The sequence below is a fragment of the Cnephaeus nilssonii genome (genome assembly GCF_951640355.1).
Source record: "Cnephaeus nilssonii genome assembly, chromosome: 1".
Taxonomy (NCBI): Eukaryota; Metazoa; Chordata; class Mammalia; order Chiroptera; family Vespertilionidae; genus Cnephaeus; species Cnephaeus nilssonii.
Genome location: NC_137072.1, coordinates 94,503,222 through 94,527,189, shown reverse-complemented (window position 1 = coordinate 94,527,189; position 23,968 = coordinate 94,503,222). Strand labels below are relative to the sequence as shown.

At 39.4% G+C, this 23,968-nt stretch overlaps 1 protein-coding gene across 1 annotated transcript in view; it reads right to left on the bottom strand.

Annotated features, from left to right (window-relative positions):
* TMEM156 (transmembrane protein 156) overlaps positions 1–14,168 on the bottom strand; it is a gene marked incomplete at its 5' end in the record, with an annotated part of 35,013 nt that extends 20,845 nt beyond the window's left edge. Inside the window, 2 exons of the mRNA XM_079779077.1 lie at positions 1,525–1,794; positions 14,081–14,168. Coding sequence (XP_079635203.1) covers positions 1,525–1,794; positions 14,081–14,168 — 358 coding nt within the window. The remainder of the gene's footprint in view (positions 1–1,524; positions 1,795–14,080) is intronic.
* Between the last annotated feature and the right edge of the window lie 9,800 nt (positions 14,169–23,968).

Below are 23,968 nucleotides of genomic sequence, written 5' to 3'. Positions count from 1 at the left end.
TGTACCAGTTCAACAACTTAAGGTCATCATGCTGTGAGGAAACCCAAACTAGCCCACAGGGAAAGACCACATAGAAAATTCTGATAAAAATCCTGAAGAGAGAGAAATGCCCACCTGTCTCTAGCTGCTCAGCCCCTCTGCTTTAGCTCGCCACTGTCTTACCCCAACAGTATGAAATGCTCCTAGCCAGAAATGCCCAGTTATGCCCATTCTGAATCCCTGGCCCACCAAGGAGGAGGAGGAGGAGGCGGAGGAGGAGGAGGAGGAGGAGGAGAAGGAAGGAAAGAAGGAAGGAAGGAAGGAAGGAAGGAAGGAAGGAAGGAAGGAAGGAAGGAAGGAAGGAAGGAAGGAAGGAAGGAAGATTGCTGTTATTTTAAGACACTGAGTTTTGGAATGATTTGTTACACAGCTGTAGCAACTAAGAGAACTTGTCAATGCACTGTTTTCACTTTTCAAAGAGGCAGAGAAGTAGCACCTGTGAGCTACCAACCCTTGAAACATTTTCTAGTTCTTCGATATCATTAAGGTATTTCCCCATTTTGCTTTCTGGTGATTTGACCCAAAGCCCTGCAATAGTTATAGCACTACTTGAATAAGAACTCAGAAGAAGACATGTCTATTGTACTTCATCAAAAGTCAATGACAAGAAATCTTGTTCCCAATTTTTTATTGTTGGCATTATTACAGATGTCCCCTCATCCTCCCCGCCTTGTTCCCATTTCTAAAGAATGGGGGAAATGCCAATATAAAACAAATAAAAGGCAATCTTGCTAAATCGGCATAAGCAATCATTTTTATGCTTAAGCTTGAGGCAACCAATATATTTTGTGATTATAAGTGAATTATTTAATTTCTCAATGATTCAAATTAATAGAATTTAATTAAAATATATATTGATTCCATAATAAATGTAAGGTTCAATTAGACACTACAGGTAATATGTAGTTATTTTTCATTTGTTAATTCATTCATTAAACAAATACTTATTGAGTGCCAAATGTCAGACATCATGCTAAGATATAAAAATACACTAGTGAACAAAGACAAAGACCTTGCCATCAATAGGCTCAATGGATAGTTAGACAAGTAAAAAGACAGCTCATATATAATGGATAAATGTTAAGCAGGAAGAGTTATAAATGTATCAAGAATTCAATGACTCCTTGGAGAATCAAAGTGTGATTTTTTTGCTATGAGAACCTACAAGTTTATTTAGAATTTTTAACTCACATTTTAAAATCCATTTATTTATATTCAGTATCTTTGAAAAAAGCATGTTATCGTAAATAATTACTTAACCATCAAATCTTCGTTAATTATAGCGGCATCAATATTTTGAATAGATATTTTGTTTTTGATCAATCAAAGTAAACCAAGAACAATTAATATCTCAAAGCCCTTCAGGTCAATCATCAAGGGCCACTCCAGGAACTTAAAATGTGAATATATTATTAATACCTTTTTTAACAGAATATGGTCATCTATCCTTGATACATTTTATTCTCACTTTCCCTTTGAATTTACCTTTTGATGTTTGTTCCTGTGAAATAAAATCCAGGTTTCCTTTGGACTCACAAACCAAACACGAGGAGCACATTTTAAATTCACTTGTGACGTCATGGCATATCCTGGTGACGTTTCGAAAGTCGGAGTGATTTAGGAAAATTCCCATCGGAGTCTGAGTTTCCCTTACTCGTTGCAGAAAAGTCACAACAGAACAATTTAAGGAGGAGAATGAACAGGTAAGATTAGGTTGTAAGCACACTTCCAGACACGATAGCTCCAAAACGTTTCCTATAAAGGAAAACAAAAACTTTCTTTACTGTGAAAGTCAGAATTTTTCAAATAAATACACAATAATAGCTCCCAGTTTTTCTCAGGCAGATTCAGTACATTTCAGCTTATCAGTGACAAGATTTTGTTTTTACGTGAATTAACAATAGCTACTCCATTTAAACATTTCTTTTTAAAAGTTATCAACATTCCCTATTAATTTTCAGCAAACAGTCCTTGTAACAAAGTGCTTGGAAACCCTAGCATTTTAATCATTCTCTTTTCTGGAAAAGTTCTAATGGACAAGCCTTAGGTTCCTCTGAATTCATCTGTTCTACACTGGAGGTTCAAGTCAATTGCATGGAGTTGAATAGGGAATGGAAAACGTGAACAGTATAGTATCTCTATTAGCTTCCAAGGGCTGTGTAACAAGTTACCACAACCTGGGTGGCTTAAAATAAGAAATTCATTCTCTTACAGTTCAAAAGGCCAGAAGTTCAACACCAGTTATACTGGTCTGAAATGTAGGTATCTACCAGGCCACACTCCCCTGAAGGTCCTAGGGATGAATCTGTTCCTTGCCCCTCTTCCAGCTTTGGGTGGCTGCTGGCATTCCTTGGCTTGCAGCTGTGCCACTTCAAACTCACCCCGTGGTCGCATTGCCTTCCCTATGTCTGTCTTCTACTCTTCTGTCTGGGTCAAATCTCCCTGTGCCTCTCTCTTATAAGGGCAGATGGTTGGATTAGGGTTCACCTGGATAATGCAGGATCATCTCCCCATCTCAAGATCCTTAACTTACTCTCATCGGTAAAGACCCTTTTTCCTTATATGGTAGCATTCACACGTTCTAGGTTTTAACACCTGATATGTTTGGGTGGCCATTATTCAACCTGCCTGAACCTCCAAAGATGAAACTTAACAGGATGACATAATTTGTATTTTTGTCTGAAGACAAACATCTGATATGAAAATGGCGGTATAAATAGAAAAAACGTCAAATTCAAAAGACAAGACAGAAAGACTCTAGTGCTGTATCTGTCATTAGCCAAGATACTTGAACAATTTAATCTCCACGAGTCTCATTTTCTCATCAGCAAAATAGAGATAACAACTCTAGATTTTGCTAACCTCATGGGGTTATAGTAGCATCAAGTAGTATAGTACATATGAAAACACTCCTGAAATTTGTACAAATGTATATTATTTAAAATTCATGTTGCAAAGTAAAAATTAAAAATTCATCCTTCATTTAGGATAGAATTTTCTATGATTTAATTTGCACAAGTAATTAAAGGTCACTATATAAAAATCAGAAATCCCTACTTTGCTTAGCAGTAGTGCTCAACTAAGGAATAGGTAACCCCTCTTTCAGATATTCCCATCTGACTTTCATTTGCCAGTATAAGAAAATAAATAACATGCTCAATTCCACCATTATATGTCTTTACCTATATTTCATATAACTATATAGGGCAAAATACTATCTTTTTAAAATTTTCTAAATAATGTGGAGTACAATAGAAGAATTACTCCATTTTTTTAGAATGATCACTTCTAGTCATACATCTTGGTTCTAACTTAAAAGAAAATGAAGCTAGTGATTAATATTAAAAATTTATTTTGCTTCTGGAATTTGTACTTTAATATTAATTCATAAGTGTTTCATTACTGATGATGATATTTTTATTATGTAATAAATTAAAGGCTCATTACCTTATGCATTTGAAATTGCTTCCGTGATAATTCACATGTGATTTCCAGCTACAAACACATTTCATACTTGAGTTGCTATAGAGATTTTGGGGGGAAGGATAATTTACTCAAATACACAATTTTATAATTTATTTATAAACAAAGATGTAATCAAATAGTAACTAATTTTTTTTTTGAAACATTGTCTTCAATAACAATGTCCCAGGAGGGAGATAGAAATGCACTATCTGATAGAACTCTAGCTTTTTTATGTGTTAGCAAAATACATGAAAAACTTATTTCTTGCCGTCTTTCTACTTTCCTCACTGGAATTTTTCAACTCATGAAATTTTCAAAGTTTTGAATTTATAGTTTTATGCTATGAACTAGAACGGAGATAGAGAAATTTTACTGTCAATATTGCAGTCTTATTCAATAAGAGACCAACTGGGCTTCTTAGAATTTACATTCGGCTATGAGGTCATTTTATGATGTTTTTAAACCTTGATCTTAAATAATTCAGTTGGAAAATAAGTAGAGGACATATTCTTCCCTGGTATAATTTTAAGAAATAAACGAATTCTACTCAATCTTTTTGTTATCAGATGGGCTATAATTTCATCACCATAAACAAGGATTTATGGTTTTAACTACTGCCATTAATGTTGCTGGGAACCAGGCATCTAAATTCTCACTCCCAGAGATAGAAATGCATACCAGAATTACTCCACTACTAGGACTGCCATCTCTCAGAGTAAGTATACAGAATGCTAAATAGTATCAGGAAAACACATTACAGTATAGGACAAATGCCCAGGTCAGTTTTTTTTTTTCTTTTTAAAGAAACATGGACGATCCTTATTTTCTTTTTGGCACATCCTGGTGAAGTTATGAAAGTTATTTTATTTTTTAACTTTTATTATAACAAATCATATATAAGCATATATAAAATGTATTGTGCCAGTTAAATAATAATAAAAATAAACACCATCTATCTATCACACAGATTAAGAAACAGGATATTACCAACATCTTTGAGGCACCCTACCCTTCCCATCCCTACACACAACTTCTTTCCCAGAGGTTAACCAATATCATGAATTTTGTGTGTACCACCCCTTTGCTTTATCTTAGCGCTTTTCAAAAAGGTATATATTCCAAATAACATTGCTTCTTAGCATATTTTAGAAATATTTACATATATATATGGAATATGCTATATGTATTATCTTTGACTTGCTTTTTCTGCTTAATATGTCTTAGTCATGTTGCTGTAGTTAATTCTTTGTGGTGTTCATTGGAATGAACGTGTCACAATTTATTCATTCTCTGACCGTGGACATTTGGGTGTTTCTATTTTTTGCTGTTCTGAATAATGCTGCTATGAACTATAATGCTCATACATGGTGGGACTGTACAATAGTCCAACCACTTTGGAAAACAGATTTTCATTTTCTTTAAGTTAAATATACACTTAGCATATCACCCAACAATTCTACTCCTAGGAATATACACAAGAGAAATAAAAACTCATGTTCACACAAATACCTGTAAACGAATTTTCATGGCCGCTTTTTTATTTATAATAACCCAAAACTGGAAATAATCCTTTCAGTCACCTTTTAGTGTCCCTGTCCCCCACTTACAGCCCCCATGACACAGAGACTGTAGGCCACCAGGAATTGGTAGATGCCCCTGAAGTGACCAATCTGTTCACTGTTGCTTACCCATCTGGATTTATAATTTTTAGTCATTTTTCCCCTTTGAGAAGTTTTCTTATCAATTAAACTATGTATTTTTTTAATTTTTAAATAGTTTTAACTCACATTTGTGTGTGTGTGTGTGTGTGTGTGTGTGTGTGTGTGTGTGTGCTAGGAATGTTTTTCAAGGTAGGGCTATAAAAAGAGAAGTCTCAACTCTCTGTTGACCTTCAAAAATACGTGAGAATTTATAATAAAACCTTCACTGCTTGACAGACGATAAGAGCTCCAAAAACTACTCTGTGTCAAGTCATCATATTTCCCCAATACCTGAGCTATTGCTCTGTTAACTAGTTATCAGGGAACTTTGGAAGAAGCATGGATTATTTCAGACAAGACATATTTTTGAGTTATTGCTCCAGAATATTAAATGCACACTAGGAAAAATAAGAAATTTTTTCCACTAGAAACATAGCTAAGTGCAACCATTTTTGAGAAGCATTTAGTGATTTCTTATAAAATTAAATATACTCAGGTATTCTACTACTAGTTTCCTCATATAAATGAAAACCTATGTTCATACAAAAACTTGTACAAGAATGTTCATAGTAGCATATTTATAATAGCCACAAATTGGAAACAAGCCAATGGATGAATAGACAAATTTAGTGCATTTATACAAGGGACTACTTAGCAAAGAAAATATTGGTATACTCAATAACATGGATGAATCTCAAAACATTATGCTAAGCTAAAGAAGCCAGACCAAAAATAGATACTGTGTGATGATTCCATTTATATGAAGCATAAGGAAGCACAAAACTATACTATGATGACACAGGTCAGAAAGTTGCCTTGCGGGTGGGAGGAGATCTGACAGGAAAAGGCAGAAGGAATCTCTCTGGGAGCGTTGAAAATCCATAATTTATATGGGGATGGCAGTTACATAGGTGCACACCACTGTCAAAATTCATGAAACTGAGCATGTAAGATCTTTTCCATTTTATTACATGTAAGTTATGTCTTTCAAAAGCAGAGCAAAACAAAGCATAGCCAAGCGCTTCTGAAGATCTTGCATCATTATTGGGTATTCAGCAATTTAAAAATATTAGCTGCCAGGAGAGGAGAGAGTATATGGTTTTGCTGCCTGATTTACAGACATTGGTTAACATGTCGTTTCCTTTGGTCACAGGTCTGCCTCTGTAACAATCGGCATAGACTCAAAAGACTATCAATTTCAGTAGCAAAAACTCAATCGTATTTCCATTTTGGATCCAATGCTGATACTTCTTTAGTAATACTGAGTGAAAAAGGGTGAAAAGGCCCATGATGTGTTAACATCTACCATGTTAACCAGGTCAGGGAAAAGGGAGTCTGGATAGGATATGGATTTATTCATAGAACATTAGAGGGAGATAATTTGAAATATTTCCTGGGGGTAAGGGGGAAAGTTTGGGGTTACTTTTAGCTAATGGTAGCAGTGTGTGAAAGGCAGGTTTGGGACAGAAGAAAGAGACCGCTGGTTTTAAATGTCAAAGCAAGGGACATAAACACATTGTGAAATTCTCCGTGGGGGAGAAAAATGGTAGAAAAATGACTCAAGGTAAAGAGACACATATCATTTTTAATTAAATTTATTGGGATGGCATTGGCCAATAAAATTATATATGTTTCAAGTGTACAATTCTATGATACATCACCTGTATATTGCATTGTATGTTTACCACCCAAAGTCAAGTCTCCTTCGGTCACCATATATTGACCCCCTTTACCCTTTGCAGCACCCCACTCCCATTTCCCTCTGGTAACCACCATACTGTTGTGCGTCTCTCAGTTTTGTTTGTTCATTTGTTGCTTTGACACATTATTTTTAAGTAAAAAAAAATTCAATGAAATAAATTTCACAATCTAAAAGTTCTAGATTTGTGATGACATTTTGTGTTTCAAGCATGTAAGAGGAGGATAGTAATGCCTGGCCTGTCTAAATCAAAAGATGGTTGTGAGGATCGGATGAGAAATGCTTCCTTCAAGAATGTTTGCTTTTTTAGTTGCTTTACAATATGACTTGTGAAACTCGGTCAACAAATACTGTCCTAAGTGCTTGAAATATGAACAAAACAGGCAGAAACTTCATTTTCATGGAGTTTGTATTCCACTTAGAGAAATCAGACAAAAAAATATATACAATAAATAAGTAAATTATATAGGTGATAGATCTATGAAGAAAAGAAACGGAGCAGTGCAAGGGGGAGATATATTACCATATTCATGTTTAGAGAAAGTCATATTTTTCCATTTTTTAAAAAGAGAGAGAGAGAGAGAGAGAGAGAGAGAGAGAGAGAGCATTTGTCCCCCAATTCAATGAGACAAGCAGTTAGAAACCATCCCAAGCAAGAGTTGTTGGTATTGTAACCTAATAGATGAGACAATGAGGCCAATCCTCCCAAACCAGTGAAAAAGCATTATATTCAGCAGTATTTTTTTTTTTGCCAGTACTTATTGTCTAAAATATACATGAAAAAATATTGTGTCCATTTAGTAGCCATTTAAAAACTATAAATATTCATAAAATTTAGGAAGAAGTAAAATCTGACAACAAAGTAAAATTACCCATCAAGTTCTCTTCCTTCTTTCTGAAGATTTTCAGAATAGTCTCTTGAGAAAGATGCTTCATTGTGAACGAGCTTAAATATTTAATGACGTGAAATGAGACATTTTATGTAAAAGTACTTGGTATACTACCTGGGACATGTATAACTATTTGTTAATTTTTTTAAAAAATGTAAATTGTCACAAAACTATATCCCAAACCTTATTGGGGGTTACGATTAAATTTTTAATAAGCCAGACAATAAGAAGAAATTAACGAGCCCATTTTTGAGAAGTGGGATAACACTTTCAGGCAAATTCATTGTGGGTAGCCTTAATTAACACTTTTTTATACCCCAGACATAAGTAATGTGTAGTACACATGCTCAGATACTTCAGGGGTTAGCCTTGAGTTCATAAGTATTTAAAGTTCTTTATCCTTTGTTTTCTTCAACTTCAACTGCTCCTTATACCACCATTTCCATCAGAAAGTGTGAAATGGAAGAGGAAATTAAAGCCAGCAAACATTGTTTATGTCAGTTTGGCTCTTAAAAGTTAGTGAGGAAGTCAAAACAGCTAGATAAAATTAGGTTTGAGGTGTTTTCATCTGCACGATTCCTGTCCCACACTGTGACAAATCATCAGGAATACACTTGCGTAACTCATTACTACCTCTGGTTTCAAGAATTTCTGAGATATTTATATGAGTACATTTTATTTGAAAATCAATAATAATTGCTTCTCTTAGAAAGTGCTTCTGCAAGCAGGTAAGGAGAAATATTGGGTGATCATTTGAAATCTGGGAGTTATTTCCCATGGCAACAAAAATGGAAGAAACATCTTCCCCCAGACAGGCCCGGAGGCAAATTTTACTGTGTTCACATTGAACCTTTTTACGTTGCCATCTAGTAATGGCAGTATCGTATTTAATTATTTACCAGTCAGTCCTCCCGACTGAAACCTCCTTGAAGGAAGACCTGCCTTTCATTTTCGTAGCCCCGGGCTCCTGATACAGGTAAATAGTATTCATAAGTGAATGAATAAAAAAAATAAAAGATCACTGAAATTTATATGAGTTAACCAGGTCTCGCTCTCTTGTAAACATTGTCCAACAAAAGTAGGTTGATTAAGTCTATTGTTTAGGGAAACCTAGCTCCCTTAACTGCAAGAAGCTCTGAATCAAAATATATCAATTCCTGACGAGGAACCAAGATGACGGCAAAGTTAAACAACTAAACTGCCACCTCGCACAACAATTACAAAAATACAACTAAAAAACAAAATGTCTGCCACCCAGAACCACGGGAAAGCTGGCTGAGTGGTAGATTTACAACTAAGAAGAGAAGGGAGCGCAAACGCTGGAGAGCTGAGGTACGGAGGCACGCCGAAGCGGGCTGGCGGCCGGAGACTGGGCTCATGGCTTTTCTTCAAACCGAAGGGAGACAAACTCCCGATCACTCTGCACTCCAGTTTCTGGGGACACGCGGGGGACCCAGACGCCTACGGGGAGAAGCTGGACTCTCGGCCATCAGTTGGAGAGTGAGAGTGACTTTTCTGCAGAGGTGCGCCCAGCAATCAGGGTTTGCTGCGCTGGAGCGTGGGACACAGGGACTTGGAAACGAGGAAAGGCAGAGCTGGCTGAAGGCAGCCATGGCCGTTGGCCATGCCCCAGCCTAGTGATGCCCTGAGACCCCGCCCCGCCCTGAGACCCCACCCCGCACACTCTACAAACTCGCCCAGGCTCCACACAGCGGCTTTTACATATAAATGGCCTGTTCTGTGGCAGCTCAGCCAAATTAACTGCAGCTCCAATCAGACTGCTCCAAAACCGTCCAAGCAAAGAGGAGAAAACTGTAGCTCTTGCTGTAGCTCCTGCTGGGAGGCCTCAGACCTGCACCCCATTGGAGATCCAGACACTAGGGTATCTAGTGGTCGGTGTGGACAACACCAGATTTCAACCACTCTCATAAGGGACACATTCAAGAGGCAGACTCAGTGAGCACCAAAGCCCTACTGTGTCTCCAGCACAGCAATTCTTCCGTTATAGACACAGCAGGTCCTCACAGCCAATTGGCCTGGAGGTCAATTCCTCCCAGTGTACCAACAGCAATCAAGGCTTTTAACTACACCAAGACTTTCCACTCAGTCCACAAAGGGATGTACCAAGAGCGACCACCTAGAGTGATTGGGGAAGCTGAGCTACCGGCCCCTATAGGTCACTGACCACACAAAGCCACTCCATCAACACAGGGAGGGAGCCAAAATGTGGAGACACTGAAGTATGTCACGAGTAGGAGAGATGGAGGAAAGCAAACTAATGGATGACACAGTGTTCAGAACCACATTTATAAGGTTACTCAAGAATCTTCTAAAAACCGCTGAGAAACTTGAAGAGACCTTCAAGGACCTTAATGAGAATACAAAAAAAATGGAAAAGGACCAGTCAGAAATTATGCATACACTGTCTGAAATAAAGAATATACAAACACTCAACTGTAGACCACCGTACCTGAAGAGTCAAACCAAAGATCTGGAATATGAGGAAGAAAAAAACACCCAACCAGAGAGGCAGAAAGAAAGAAGAATCCAAAAGTGTGAGGATAGCGTAAGGAGCCTCTGGGATGGCTTTAAGCGTACCAATGTCCGAATTTTTGGGGTCCCAGAAGAAGAGAGAGAGCAAGATACTGAAAACCTATTTGAAGAAATAATGACAGAAAACTTCCCCCACCTGGTGAAAGAAATAGACTTACAAGTTCAGGAAGCGCACAGAATCCCAAACAAGAGGAATCCAAAGAGGACCACACCAAGACACATCATAATTAAAATGCCAAGGGCAAAAGACAAAGAGAGAATCTTATAAGCAGCAAGAGAAAAACAGTTAGTTACCTACAAGGGAGCACCCATACAACTGTCAGCTGATTTCTCAACAGAAACTATGCAGGCCAGACGGGAATGGCAAGAAATATTCAAAGTGATGAATAGCAAGAACCTACAACCAAGACTACTCTACCCAGCAAAATTACCATTCAGAATTGAAGGGCAGATAAAGAGCTTCACAGATAAGGAAAAGCTAAAGGAGTTCATCACCACCAAACCAGTATTATATGAAATGCTGAAAGGTATTCTTTAAAAAGAGGAAAAAGAAGAAAAAAGTAAAGATAAAAATTATGAACAACAAATACATATCTATCAAGTGATCCTAAAAATCAAGTGAATTAAAAATCTGAGGAACAGAATAAACTGGTGAACATAATAGAATCAGAGGCATGGAATGGGAGTGGATTAATAATTCTCAGGGGGAAAGGGGTGTCTGTGTGGGGGGTACGGGAAGTGACTGGACAAAAATCATACACCTATGGATAAGGACAACGGGTGGGAACCGGGTGGTGGGGAGATATGGGGGGGAAAAAGGAGAAACAATTGTAATAATCTGAACAATAAAGATTTATTAAAATAATAATAATAATAAAATAAAAATAAAAAATATATATCAATTCCTTTTTATATCTCTATTATCTCTATGCAATATAAGTCTATCAAGTCATTATATTAGCTACCAAATCTTAGCATAAGCTGCTTTTCAAGTAAGCTGCAAGTATTAGAATAAGCTCTCCTGCCAATGCAAACTCATTAAAACTCCCAGACACAGTTAAAGTTCCTCTCCTTTGGTGAAATTAGAATAAATAGCTTCTACTGTATAACTATGATAATTGAATATTCTGAATAATGATAATTCAGAGACTCAGATACATTCTTGATGAAAAGTGATCAAATACAGTTCTCTATTTTTAACATAGGCCTTCGGAGGGTTTGTTATTTTCAAATCAAATCTATTAAGCCTCGTGAATACATTATTCCTCATTTAGATTCTTTTTTAATTCACTTGACGTGTCGAAGACAGGGTATCAGTGAATAATTTATAAGTAAAAATCATTTATAATATTTATCTTAGAAATTAAAGTGAATAGGACATAAGAAAAAGTGGAAAAAAGACACAAGTAACTGATAGGGAGGGTGAGACTATACAGGAAGAGCTCAAGGTTAATTTTAGCACTAATGGAACACTCTGGGCTTATTATCTAGGTAATTTTACCAGAGAGTTTGTTTTATGAACTATATTGGCTAGCAAGTCAACTCATTTCATAAGACATTGAGTATTATTGTGATTTAAAAATTACTAAAATATAAAGTTTTTTAAAAGCAAAACAATTATGTGCCCTTGTGGATAACATGAGGTGACAGGAACTATTCCTGGTGATCCATAAACCAGTATAAGATATAAAACATTATTATTACACTATTTTTAATACATTACTCTTATACTACTGTATGTGTAAAACATTTTGCCTAGTAATGAAATGTTTGTTTATTGGTGGCTCTGTGCAAAATTCCTTCTACCAGAAAATGACACCAGGATAAGATGGTGCTTTCCAAACATTTTCTTTATTGGCCCTAAGGAGGGTTCCTTTGAAACAAAATTCCCAAATAAGTTCACCACCCCAAAGAGCACAAGGAAATACCTGAGCTGTTCTTAAAGCAGGAAAAGAGAAATGGCTCTTTAGAGTTTATGGAGGCAGTAAAGGTAGTATTTGGGAGGAAACTAGGAGATATAATTGGTTAGGAAACTAGGAGAACAAAAATTACATCAACGTTGGTTGTTATCAGTTCATTGTTATCAGTTCACAAACATTAAGCAATAATTAGCAAGTAGTTCATTAAATCTTTTTTAGGCTGATTACCTAGTTTTCATTAGATCCAACCTGATTTTTTGGAGGTGCTAGATAAACCTATATGACCTACCTTAGATAATTATTAAATGAGCTTACTCTCAGCCCACAATAGCTTAAAAATTTAAATAGTTATCTCTAGTCCAATTCTAACTATTCTTTTTATATTTGCATTAATTGAAATCAAGAATTAAAAATATGTGCTATTTAATAACTATGTATGGTGGGTATGGAAATATCGGAGGGAACACTTTGTAAAGTATATGATTGTCTAACCACTATGCTGTACACCTGAAACTAATATAAAAAAAGGAAAATAGCCCTGGTCGGTGTGGCTCAGTGGATAGAGCGTCAGTCTGCAGACTGAAGGGTCCGATTCTGGTCAGGGCACATGCCCGGGTTGCGGGCTCAATCCCCAGTGGGGGGCGTGAAGGAGGCAGCCGATCCGTGATCCTCTCTCATCATTGATGTTTCTCTCTCTCTCCCTCTCCCTTCCTCTCTGAAATCAATAAAGGAATATTTTTTTTAAAAAAAGGAAAATAAATATATGTATATCTACACTATAGTTGCTTAATCTAAGCAACATAATGCCAGAAAAACAAGAGAAATTTGAATAATTCAATCGTTCACAAAATTGCACAATCATGGTATTTATTTATCAAAAAATATTTTATCTGTCTATTTAGCATTATGTATATGCAACAATAATTACTGCAGCAAGTCAAATTATAAGATTTTTTCTAATTTTAATCAAATTTATATAACTTTTAATGATATTATACCTCATTTTCTTTTTCTTTTTTCTTATTATTAAATGCTAGGGAACACAGTTACCATCCAAATAGCCACATTAACATATTTTCAAATATTTTACTGACATATAAAAATAGTTTAAATTTACGCCTAATTATTTTTCTACCCTTGGTTTCAGCAATCATCACAATTCTCTGAAATATCCACAGAGTTCATGTTGTCCCATTTTTCTCTCGTTACAAACATTCAAACCCATATACCTGCTTAAATTTGCACCCATCTTACTCTAATTATATTTTGAAATAGCTAATACTCTTGATTTTCAAAAAGCAATAGTAAGTTATTGTGTGAAATAGCTGTGTTGGAAGGCAGACAAGCCATTTTAACTTAATAAATATCCTTTTCTGTCGATAATAATTTCAGAATGTAAACACATACTTAAAACTGGTTTTGAAGGAAAATGTTTTAAAAAGCAAAATCATGAAAAAGGGAGATATATGTACTACTACTATGTGTAATACTTTAAACAATATAAATAAATAAAAAGCAAAATCATGTGATGAGATTACTGTACACTGAATGTTTGAAATCTTGGCCACAAATTTTAAATTACCTTTTCGTTTTTTTATTTCATGATTGTATTCTACAATAACTAAGTGCTATGGCTAAGGTTACTGTGCTATGTAACAGTCAACTAAAGTTGCAATCTCCCTGTATTAGCTTTTCTCACAGACAGCTTCCGCCCATGCAGCATGTATCTGAAATGAAGACATTTCCTATAACCATTGGCTGTCCTCACTTTTAAAATTAAGAAAAAGAAAAGATAAATTATAATTATATACTCACCTTTTGGTGTCTTGAAATATTCCGGCAAAATTAAAATGAATGTGATCACTATTGCTAAAAGTAATTTAAGGAGGGCTGTTTTTGTCATGTCTGTTCACATGACACACGTGTTCCCATCCAGTGCATTGATGGCAAGTTTCTTCTTGCTTTAAGTTTCATTTCTGTGGTACTTTAAGTTTATGCAATTGACCTCATACTTCCTTTTCGGTAAGAATTTAAAAAAAAAAAAAAAAAGAGGCCTTGAACTGAGACTTCAAGTCACTTGACACTGAGAAAACTACTTTCAAATAAGCACTTTCAAACTATCTTCTAAACAAGATAAAAATAAAGAAATGAACCCCCTGGCAATGGGCAAGGGGACACCTGGTTGGTGGTGTTGCTCTTATATCAATCAGGGGCAAAGCAGATGTACAGTCAGTTCATCCTCGCTTGATGCCTGTGTGGGTGGCCAGAGCTGTTTCACGCCTGAGGCACATAAAATGAAAAAAATAAAATAAAATAAAGAAAGAAATGATCTTGAGAAGCAAAGGGGTCTTAACCTCATCTAAACTTGAAGCTATTTTCTCTTGTTTACCAACCTGTGTGATCAATATAAACCCACAATATCCTCACCAAAGATAAAATGATGAATGTCAGTCATGTCCAGGCTATGTGGACAGCATTCATTCATTTACTTATTAAATGATTGTTGACCTCTTTTACATGTGAGGCAGGCACTGTGCTGGATTCTGGTGTTCAGAAAATAGTATGTCTAGAGGACAATAAACTGTACAAAAGGTAAGGATAAACTAAAGACACCTGCACAACTTTAGTTCTACTTTACCTACAAAGTATAAAAGCAGTAGAATGGGACTCATTAGCATTATGCCTGTAAACACTGTTTATTGTTACAGAATCCACATTTTCAGTTACCATTTTTTTAAAAAAGATTTTTCATTATGGTAATCTTAGTAAAACAAAGTACTTTGTTTAGCATATATGAAGGGTAGGAAAAATTCATGGTGAATAAAGAATATGTGCAAACAAATATTTTTTCCTATTTTTCTTGTTTTCTAATGTTGGGTTTTTCGAAATGGCTATCAGTTTTCTCCCTGCTCACTCTCTTTTGTACTCTCACCACCCATCTATTTCTATTTACCCTATTTCTTGTTCTTATCCACCCAGCCCTGAGCTTTATCAAACAACTAGAGGCCCAGTGCATGAAATTCGTGCATGGGAGGGGGGTCCTCAGCCCGGCCTGCACCCTCTCCAATCTGGGACCCCTCTGGGAATGTCTGACTGCAGGTTTAGGCCCGATCCCTGTGGGACAGTCGGACATCCCTCTCACAATCTGGGACTGCTGGCTCTTAACTGCTCACCTGCCTGCCTGCCTAATTGCCCCTAACTGCTTCTGCCTGCCAGCCTGATCGCCTCACAACCGCTCCCCTGTCAGCCTGATCAACACCTAACTGCTCTCCTGCCGGCCTAATCGCCCCAACTGCCCTCCCCTGCCAGCCCAATGCCCCCAACTGCCCTCCCCTGCCAGCCCGATGGCCCTCAACTACCTTCCCCTGCCAAGACCCGCCTCCTCCACCGGGACCAGCCTCCTCCATGCCGCACAGAGTCGTGGGACCCCCAGGCCTCACTGTGTGGAGCGGCCACCGGCCCCGCCTCCGCTGTGCACATGGCCATCTTGTGGTGGCTATCTTGTGGCAGCCATATTGTGGTGGCCATCTTGTGACAACGTCGCACGCAAGGGCCTCCTAGGCTTTTATTGGTATAGATGGGTGAGTGGGGAGTAGAAAGCCGGGAACAAAGGTCATGCTGTGAATATATTATGAGCATGGATGAACGTCTTCTGATTAGGGTTGAGGATTTGATAGATATGTGGAAATCAAAGGTTAAGAGACCTTAAGACCTGAGCCTAAGAATAGTGAAATGGGAGTAAGGGCTTCCATTAGACTTTTTAAAATTATTATTCTTGATTTCAGAGAGGAAGGGAAAGGGAGAGAGAGAGAGATGAGAGAGAATAATTGATCAGCTGCCTCCTGCATGCCCCACACTGTGGATTGAGCCCGCAACCCGGGCATGTGCCCTGACTGGGAATCAAACCATGATCTCCTGGTTCATAGGGTTCATGCAACATTAGACTTATTTTATGAACAATATCAAGAATCATTCAAAGGAAGAGAAGAATTGATGAGAGTCATTGCCCACACAGCCTACTGAATGGAGACATATTGGAATACAGGTTCAGCAAAAGGTCCAGTTGAGATGCTGGTAGGGAGGGGTGAGAGACCCTGTCCCTTAATCCTTCCCCATCTTACAGGTGTCACTGCATTAGACTTATTTTATGAACAATATCAAGAATCATTCAAAGGAAGAGAAGAATTGATGAGAGTCATTGCCCACACAGCCTACTGAATGGAGACATATTGGAATACAGGTTCAGCAAAAGGTCCAGTTGAGATGCTGGTAGGGAGGGGTGAGAGACCCTGTCCCTTAATCCTTCCCCATCTTACAGGTGTCACTGAGTGATCAGTGGACCTTCTACTCCCCATTTGGACCCTGTTTTGATTCACTCAGAAATTTTCTCATGTATGAATACAAACATTCCAATCATAATTTTACCAATGGAGATAAAATTGATCAGAAAGTATTTATTTATATATAACACCATTAAGTCTATTTAATTCCTTGATCAATTTTTTTCAAAAGGCCGTTAAGCCACTTCAATAGAGGGTGGGGGAAAATAGGTTTACAGTTGTTTGTATGAAAAATAATACAATAATTAATAAATAATACAAGAATGAACTCTGTGTTTCATGTACTCACCACTATCAACCTACTTTTGCCCATCCTGTATTTTTTTTCTTTTTTAAATAAAAATATGTTTTTATTGATTTGAGAGAAATCAAGGGAGAGGGAGAAAGATCTAGGTGAGAAAAAGTCAGCTACTTCCTGAACGCCTCCTACTGGGGATTGAGCCTGAAACGCAGGCAAGTGCCCTGACACGGAATCAAACCCACGACCTCACAGTGATAAATGGACACTCTCATACACAGTATGCTGACGGAGAATATGTTTTTCTTTTTTTTTATTTTATCTTTATTGTTGAAAGTATTACAGATGTCTGCTTTGTTTGTGTGTGTGTGTGTGTGTGTGTGTGTGTGTGTGTGTGTTTTTCCCCATTGACCCCCTCCTCCCTGCACCTGCCCCTCCAGAGCCTTTGCCACACTATTGTCTGTGTCCTTGGGCTATGCATATATGCATATAAATTCCTCAGTTACTCTCTCCCCCTCCACCCCTACCCTCATTTTCCTTCTGAAATTCATCAGTCTGTTCATGGTTCTATGTCTCTGGATAGGTTGTGCTAACTCTTGATTTTATTTACCTTTTAATTTTATTTTGAAGATAGAACTGAAGCAACGAAAGGTTAGAAACAAACAAACCTGGAGTAGACATGCTTCGAGTGGTGTGTAAGAAATTTTCTCCAACAGCCAATTTCTTGATTTATATATTAAGAAGGACAGAGATGTAGCAAGCTCTACACCTTTAAGTGTGTGACTCTGTTGGAACTTAACGTGCACATTTGCCCTGAGGAATGGTGGGAAGCCAAGGCGGCTCCCAGAGCTGGAGATGTGTGCAGGGATTCTCCCTGCTGCTCGCCACTCTTCCTTTGATGTCCCTCCTTGCATCTGTGCTCCCCTTTCTTCCATATATCTGTACTGTCACCTCTCCATCAATCAACATGACAACTCTGCAGATTAAGTTATTTCTAAAGACTTCACTTGATTTCTAATGGTCCATGAGTACAACATAGTTCATTTAACCATACTCCAATGACGTCATTTTTAGTTTTTCATATAGCACCACATGTGAAAATCACATACTAACATCTTTGTGTGAGTCTGATTATAGGGTAGAATACTGAGACAAACAGTATGAAGATATTTGAAGTAGTTGATTCACATAGGTAACTGTCTCCCAGAAAACCTCGGTCAGCATACTGTGTATGAGAGTGTCCATTTATCACCAAACTTCAACACTCGCCATTTTATTCTTTTAAACTTTGTCAATTTGAAAGGAAAAAATAAAAATTTGTGTTTTAATTTGCATTTTTTTATCGCTAGTCAGTCTGAACACTTTTCATATTTACTGGAAATTTGAATTTCTTCTCTTGTGAATTGTCTGCTCACGTCTTTTATTAGAGCACTCACATCCTTGTTGCTGCTTTTATAGGCCTTTTCCCTCTATTGGGAATATGTATCATTTGCCATATATGTTGCAAACATTTTCCCTAAATTGTCATGTTTTTGTGTTGTTGTTTTTAATCCTCACCGGAGGATATGTTTTTATTGATTTTTTAGAGAGAGAAGGAAGGAAAGAGAGAAAGAGGCAGAGAGAGAGAGAGGGAGGGAGAGAGAAACATTGATGTGAGAGAGACCCATCAATTGGTTGCCTCCTGAATGCGCCCCAACCAGGGATAGAACCCGAAACCTAGGTACGTGCCCTGACCAGGAATTGAACCCTCAACCTTTTGGTGTACAGGACAACGCTCCAACCAACTGAGCCATCCAGCCGGGGCCTAAAAATAATAGTAGCAAACACAAATACAGTTTGTCTGTGTGCAGACACTGCTCTAACTCACAGGTGGCACTACTGACATTGGGGGCTAGATAATTCTTTGTGGGGAGGGGACTGTCCTGTGCATTGAGGAGTGTTTAGCAGCAGATGCCAGTAACAACCCTGCCCTGGTTTTGACAACCACCATCACAACAGAACGTCTCCGGACACCACCTGACGTCCCTGCGGAGGCAAAATACTCCCCATGGAGAAGCACTGTGCTGAACACTTCACCTCCCTTAAGTCATTTAATCCTCAAAACAACCTTAGGAAATAGTCACTATCATTGTTTCCATTTCACTCGAATCAGACCAGCTCTATTCTAGGTAATCTAATCGCCCAGAGAGTGGCTGTAAACGACAATGTATAATCTCAATCAGCCTAATTACTTCTAATTGCGTTACTTGCAGCTAAACCATCTACTTTGGCAGCACAGCGAAGATTGGATTGACACATTTTGGGGGGCGGGGGTGAGGGTAATCTCTTATTAATGAGGTCAGTCTGAATGTGGAGAGGAGGGTTTGGGGAAGTTCCAATGTCCTCATTCATTTGGTGGCTCGTTCAGCAAATATTTCCTGAACACCTGCACGATGGCAGACAGCCGTCTGCAGCCCAGAGATGAAGCAGCAAACGAGGCGAAGTCCCCGCACTCACATTCTAGCGGGAGTGTGCATTCCACTGACAATCATCAAAAAATGACAATCGCTTATGTTCAGATAATGTTAAATGTTCTGGGGGGAAAAATAAGGCAAAGAATGATGTGCTAACAGAGAGTCAGGCAGGGCGCAGGCTGTGGTTTAAACAGGGATGTTAAAGAAGGCCTGCCTTGTATGATTCCATGTATAAGACTCAAGAGAAAAGGCAAAAATACAGGGGCAGAAACACAGCGGTGATTTCCAGAGACTGGAGGTAGAGGGAGGGGTTGACTCCAAAGGGACACGAGGGAATTTTTAGGGAGACGAAAATTTATATTTTGATGATGGTAGTGTTTATGCAACTGTAAGCATTAGTCAAAACTCTAGAACCGTACATTAGATAGAATGGATTTTACCATAAGTAAATTAAGACTCAATAGACACAATTCTCTCTCTTTCTCTCTCTCTCTCTCTCTCTCTCTCTCTCTCTCTCTCTCTCTCTCTCTCTCTCTCTCTTGCTCTCTCGCTCTGTCCTCTCCACACAGGCTATTTTGCTGTTTTAGAAACAGAGATTATTGAGAAAGGGGCTGGGAGTGGACCAGAGCTTGAACTTAATTGAAGAGAATTCCAGAGGGAGCCTCAGGTCAGGTCAGCAGGAGACTGCAGCGTTGCCCCTGCTTCCTGCAGTGGCCGAGGTGAGGTTGTTGCAAAGAAACCCAGGGCACGAGGGCACACAAGAGGTCACGTCTTTAGCAGCCAGTTCAGTGGCCCAGAAAAGGCGGTCAGCATGGCTCAGACCACAGGCTGCGGTTCACTGAGCCGCCTCCTCTTTGTTCATGACCCTCTGGGGAGCATCTGGTTTGATCTGCCACCACTGTGTTCAGAATGCTCACTGGGCAGAGTGAGTTCACTGAGGCCTTTGCATATGGGCCCTCTCCCGCACAGCCATACCTCACTGCTCTGCCTGCACTGTCCCCACCCCAAGCACCTGGGAAAGAAGCGCTGAGTCTGTTTCACTAACAAAAGCCGCTGCACTGAGATGGCAGCCTACACAGGGAAGAACCCACTGGGGCCACTTTCCTCAGAAGGAATATGAGGCAGACTTATCTGCCCGGCCAGTTCACTCAGAGACTGGGGGAAGGGGTGGGAGTGGGGGGCCGAAAGGTAAACCACCCAGGAATGGATTCCTGGGACCACTGTAGTATTTCAGCCTCTGGGAACAACGTTCCTGACAATTAATTTGACCCGGAAATGTGTTATCATGTTACTTCCATGTATAAAGACACAGAAAAGCACAATCAAAACATTCTTCGTGCCCTAGCTGATTTGGCTCAGTGGATAGAGCATTGGCCTGTGGACTGAAGGGTCCCAGGTTCAATTCCCGTCAAGGGCACATGCCTGGGTTGCAGGAGGCAACTGATCAATGATTCTCTCTCATCATTGATATTTCTATCTCTCTCCCTCTCCCTTCTCTGACATCAATAGAAATATATTTTTTTAAAAAAAACAACATTCTTATGATACTAAAATATAACATCCTGTCTCTAAGAAATCCAGTAAAACCAACTCCTAAGAGTCTGAAAGCATTCAGTGCAATAGGTCCAGTCCCAGATAAAAAGAACTGGAGGCAACAAGAGGGCATTTCAATGTCAAATTATGAACACATTCCATTCTCCTCCCCTCCATCCCCAAGAAAATCAGGAACTAGTGTTACTTAGAGGCTGAAGAGCCCTCTTGCTGCAGCCTGTTCTTTTTATCTGATACTGGATCTATTAGACCTAATACTTTCAGACTCTAGCCATTGATTTTACTCAATTTCCTAAAGAGTCAAAGGTTGTTACACGCTAGCAGCATAAGAATGTTTCAATTGGGCTTTTTAGGGGTCTCTTTAGCACGTAATCTGTAAGTAATAGTGTTTCTTTTTTTCAAATATATCTTATTGATTTTTTACAGAGAGGAAGGGAGAGGAATTTAGAAACCTCGATGAGAGAGAAACATCGACCAGCCGCCTCCTGCACACCCCCTAACTGGGGATGTGCCCGCAACCAACGTACATGCCCCTGACCGGAATCGAACCTGGGACCCTTCAGTCCACAGACTGACGATCTATCCCTGAGCCAAACCGGTTTCGGCAGTAATAGTGTTTCTTGATTTTTCTTGCAGTTGGAAAGGAAGAGAATAAAATGTTTGGGTTTTTTTCCCTTTTTGTATTGCTTAGACTCTAAGCCTTAGAGCATTAACTCTGTGACTGTCTTCAAATGTGTTTAGTGCGTGCCACCTCCAATTCACCCACTGCTTTTCTATCCTTGGTCAGCTGCTTGCTACTCAGCCCGAATCTTTCCTCCACAATTCTGTGCTAAGTATAGCCACTGAATATAGAAAGCAAGTGTGAACACAGAGGGATGTGTGCTTTTAAAAGAGTGAACAAAATGGAGGAGGAATAGGAAGCATAATGATCAATAAGAACTTTTCAGTTTACATAGCTGTCTGATTCATCTTTGTTCATTCTTCTCCCCCATAACAAGTAGCACCGTGTCTTCTAGGCCGTAGGCTTCTTCATAATACTTGGTCAATGTTGCTGAATGAATATTCTATAAGCAATTACCAGCACGGTGACAAACCTGAATGCTTAACCTTGTAGAACGGTAATAAACATTCTCTGAGAACATTAAAATGAAAGCCGGATTGAGCGGTTCCTGTCCGTTAGACAGGAAGTAATATGTCAAATATGAAGATACACCCTGGAACATTTTTTTAACTCGTAAGAAAGCAGCATCAATAAGTAATCTCACAATTGTTGTCTTCAAAAACCAAAACAAGTATGTTGAGATACTGGAAGATTTTCTTTTTAATACATGGAAATAAATACAGGTACTTTGTATTCATCCCTAGCCTTGTAACTTTATGGAATCCTAAATTAAGGATCTTCTAAAGTTTCATAAAACGGGGAGTATAACACTATAAATTAGAAGAAAGGTCCTTTTTCTAATGCTCATGGGAAAAAAATGGCCATACTGTAATAGTTACTTCCCAAGGCTTCATAGGTGAGGAGTGTTTTTTTCATTCATTCATTCATTCATTCATTCATTCAACAAATGTTTATGAGTGCCTGGCACCATAGACCTCTCAGCTAGTCAGGGACATAGGTAAGTTAGCCAATCAGGTACCTGCTACAACACAGGGTGCATGGGTTACAGAGGAAGAACGCGCTCAGCCTGGAAGGTTCAGGATAGAGATGGCCAGAGGAAGTGACCCTTGAGATTGGAAAGGCGGGATGCTCCAGATGGAGGAAACTTATTTAAAGGTATAATTATGAGAGAAATTATACATTCTAGACACTGCAAGTCATCTAGAATGGGCACAGGCCGAGAGAGAGAGAGAGAGAGCGAGAGAGAGAGAGAGAGAGAGAGAGAGAGAGAGAGAGAGAGGTTTGATGATAAAGAAGCTTCCGACCTACGAAGCCCATGTGAAGATGTTTGAACTTTACCTGGAAGGCAACAGAGAATCACTAAAGTGTATTAAGCAGGGTCCTGGGGGACAAACAGAATTAGTTTGTATTCTAGAATGGTTAGGGAGACCGGCAAGAAGTGTTGGAATCCATTTTTCAAAAACCCTTTTTTCCAGTCAGAGAGGGTGTGTGGCCTGCTTACAGGAGGCCTGCTTGTGAATGGATAGATGGAAACGCGTGCAGGAGAGCATGCGCTTTCCTTGCCCACGTCTCAGCACCAGTGCAGAGCAGTTCTTTCTTTGTAAAAAGTTGTCTTTGTCACTTACTCACCTTATCTCAGTTATGCAGTTTTGGCATCCACAGTGACGGTCCCCTAAAAGCTGGTGTCAGCCTCCACAAACTGGTGATCATTAACCACGGAACGAGAGCCCGAGCAGCACAGGGCCCCACTGAACGGTTACAGGTTGCAGGCAGTGTCAGGGGCCTCCCTCCGCCCAGGAGGCCCAGGGCTCTCCAACTGCTATGCTGCCTTCCAAAGGCCACACTGTTCCCATTTGTGGGACCAAGCAGACCGTGTGGGGGTGAGCCATCAGATCTCTGCGCAGGACTGGGTCTGACATGGTGTGGCACGGTGGTTCGCCCTGGACTGTGGGTGGACAGAGCTGCTGGGCCCATCCTGATTCTGCCTCTGGCTTTCCGGGTGGCTTTAGGCAAGTTGCTTCTTGCCCCTCGGTCTGTCTGTTTCCTGGTTAGCACGGCTAGTGAGGTCTCCCAAGAGCACCTCCTGACTCAGACAGGTGCCAAGTTTGCCTCTACGGAATCGCGACCATGGCTCTGTGCTTTGAAGGCACTGTGTGCCTGCTACTGGGGGGGGGGGGGGGGGGGGCGGGCATCGCTCTCCACAGAGCTGCACTCGCCCCGTGCTCCATTCTTAAAACTGGGGCGTCCTCCAGCAAGGTCCCCTCAGGCTGGCAGCGCCTGACTCTGCTGTGCCTGCTCCCAAGCACTGCCAGGCCCTTGTCCCCTGCCAGGGGCTTCCCTGAAGGCCTTGGAAAAGGCTCCAGTTCCTCAGATCTAGGTCGCCTGTTATTGTGAACAGAACTTATTTTAGACATAATTGTGAGTCTTTTCAGAATGTAAGGTTGTTCTTACGGAGATGCTCTGGGGACTCAGAGGAGTGACCTCACAGTGCCTTGGAAC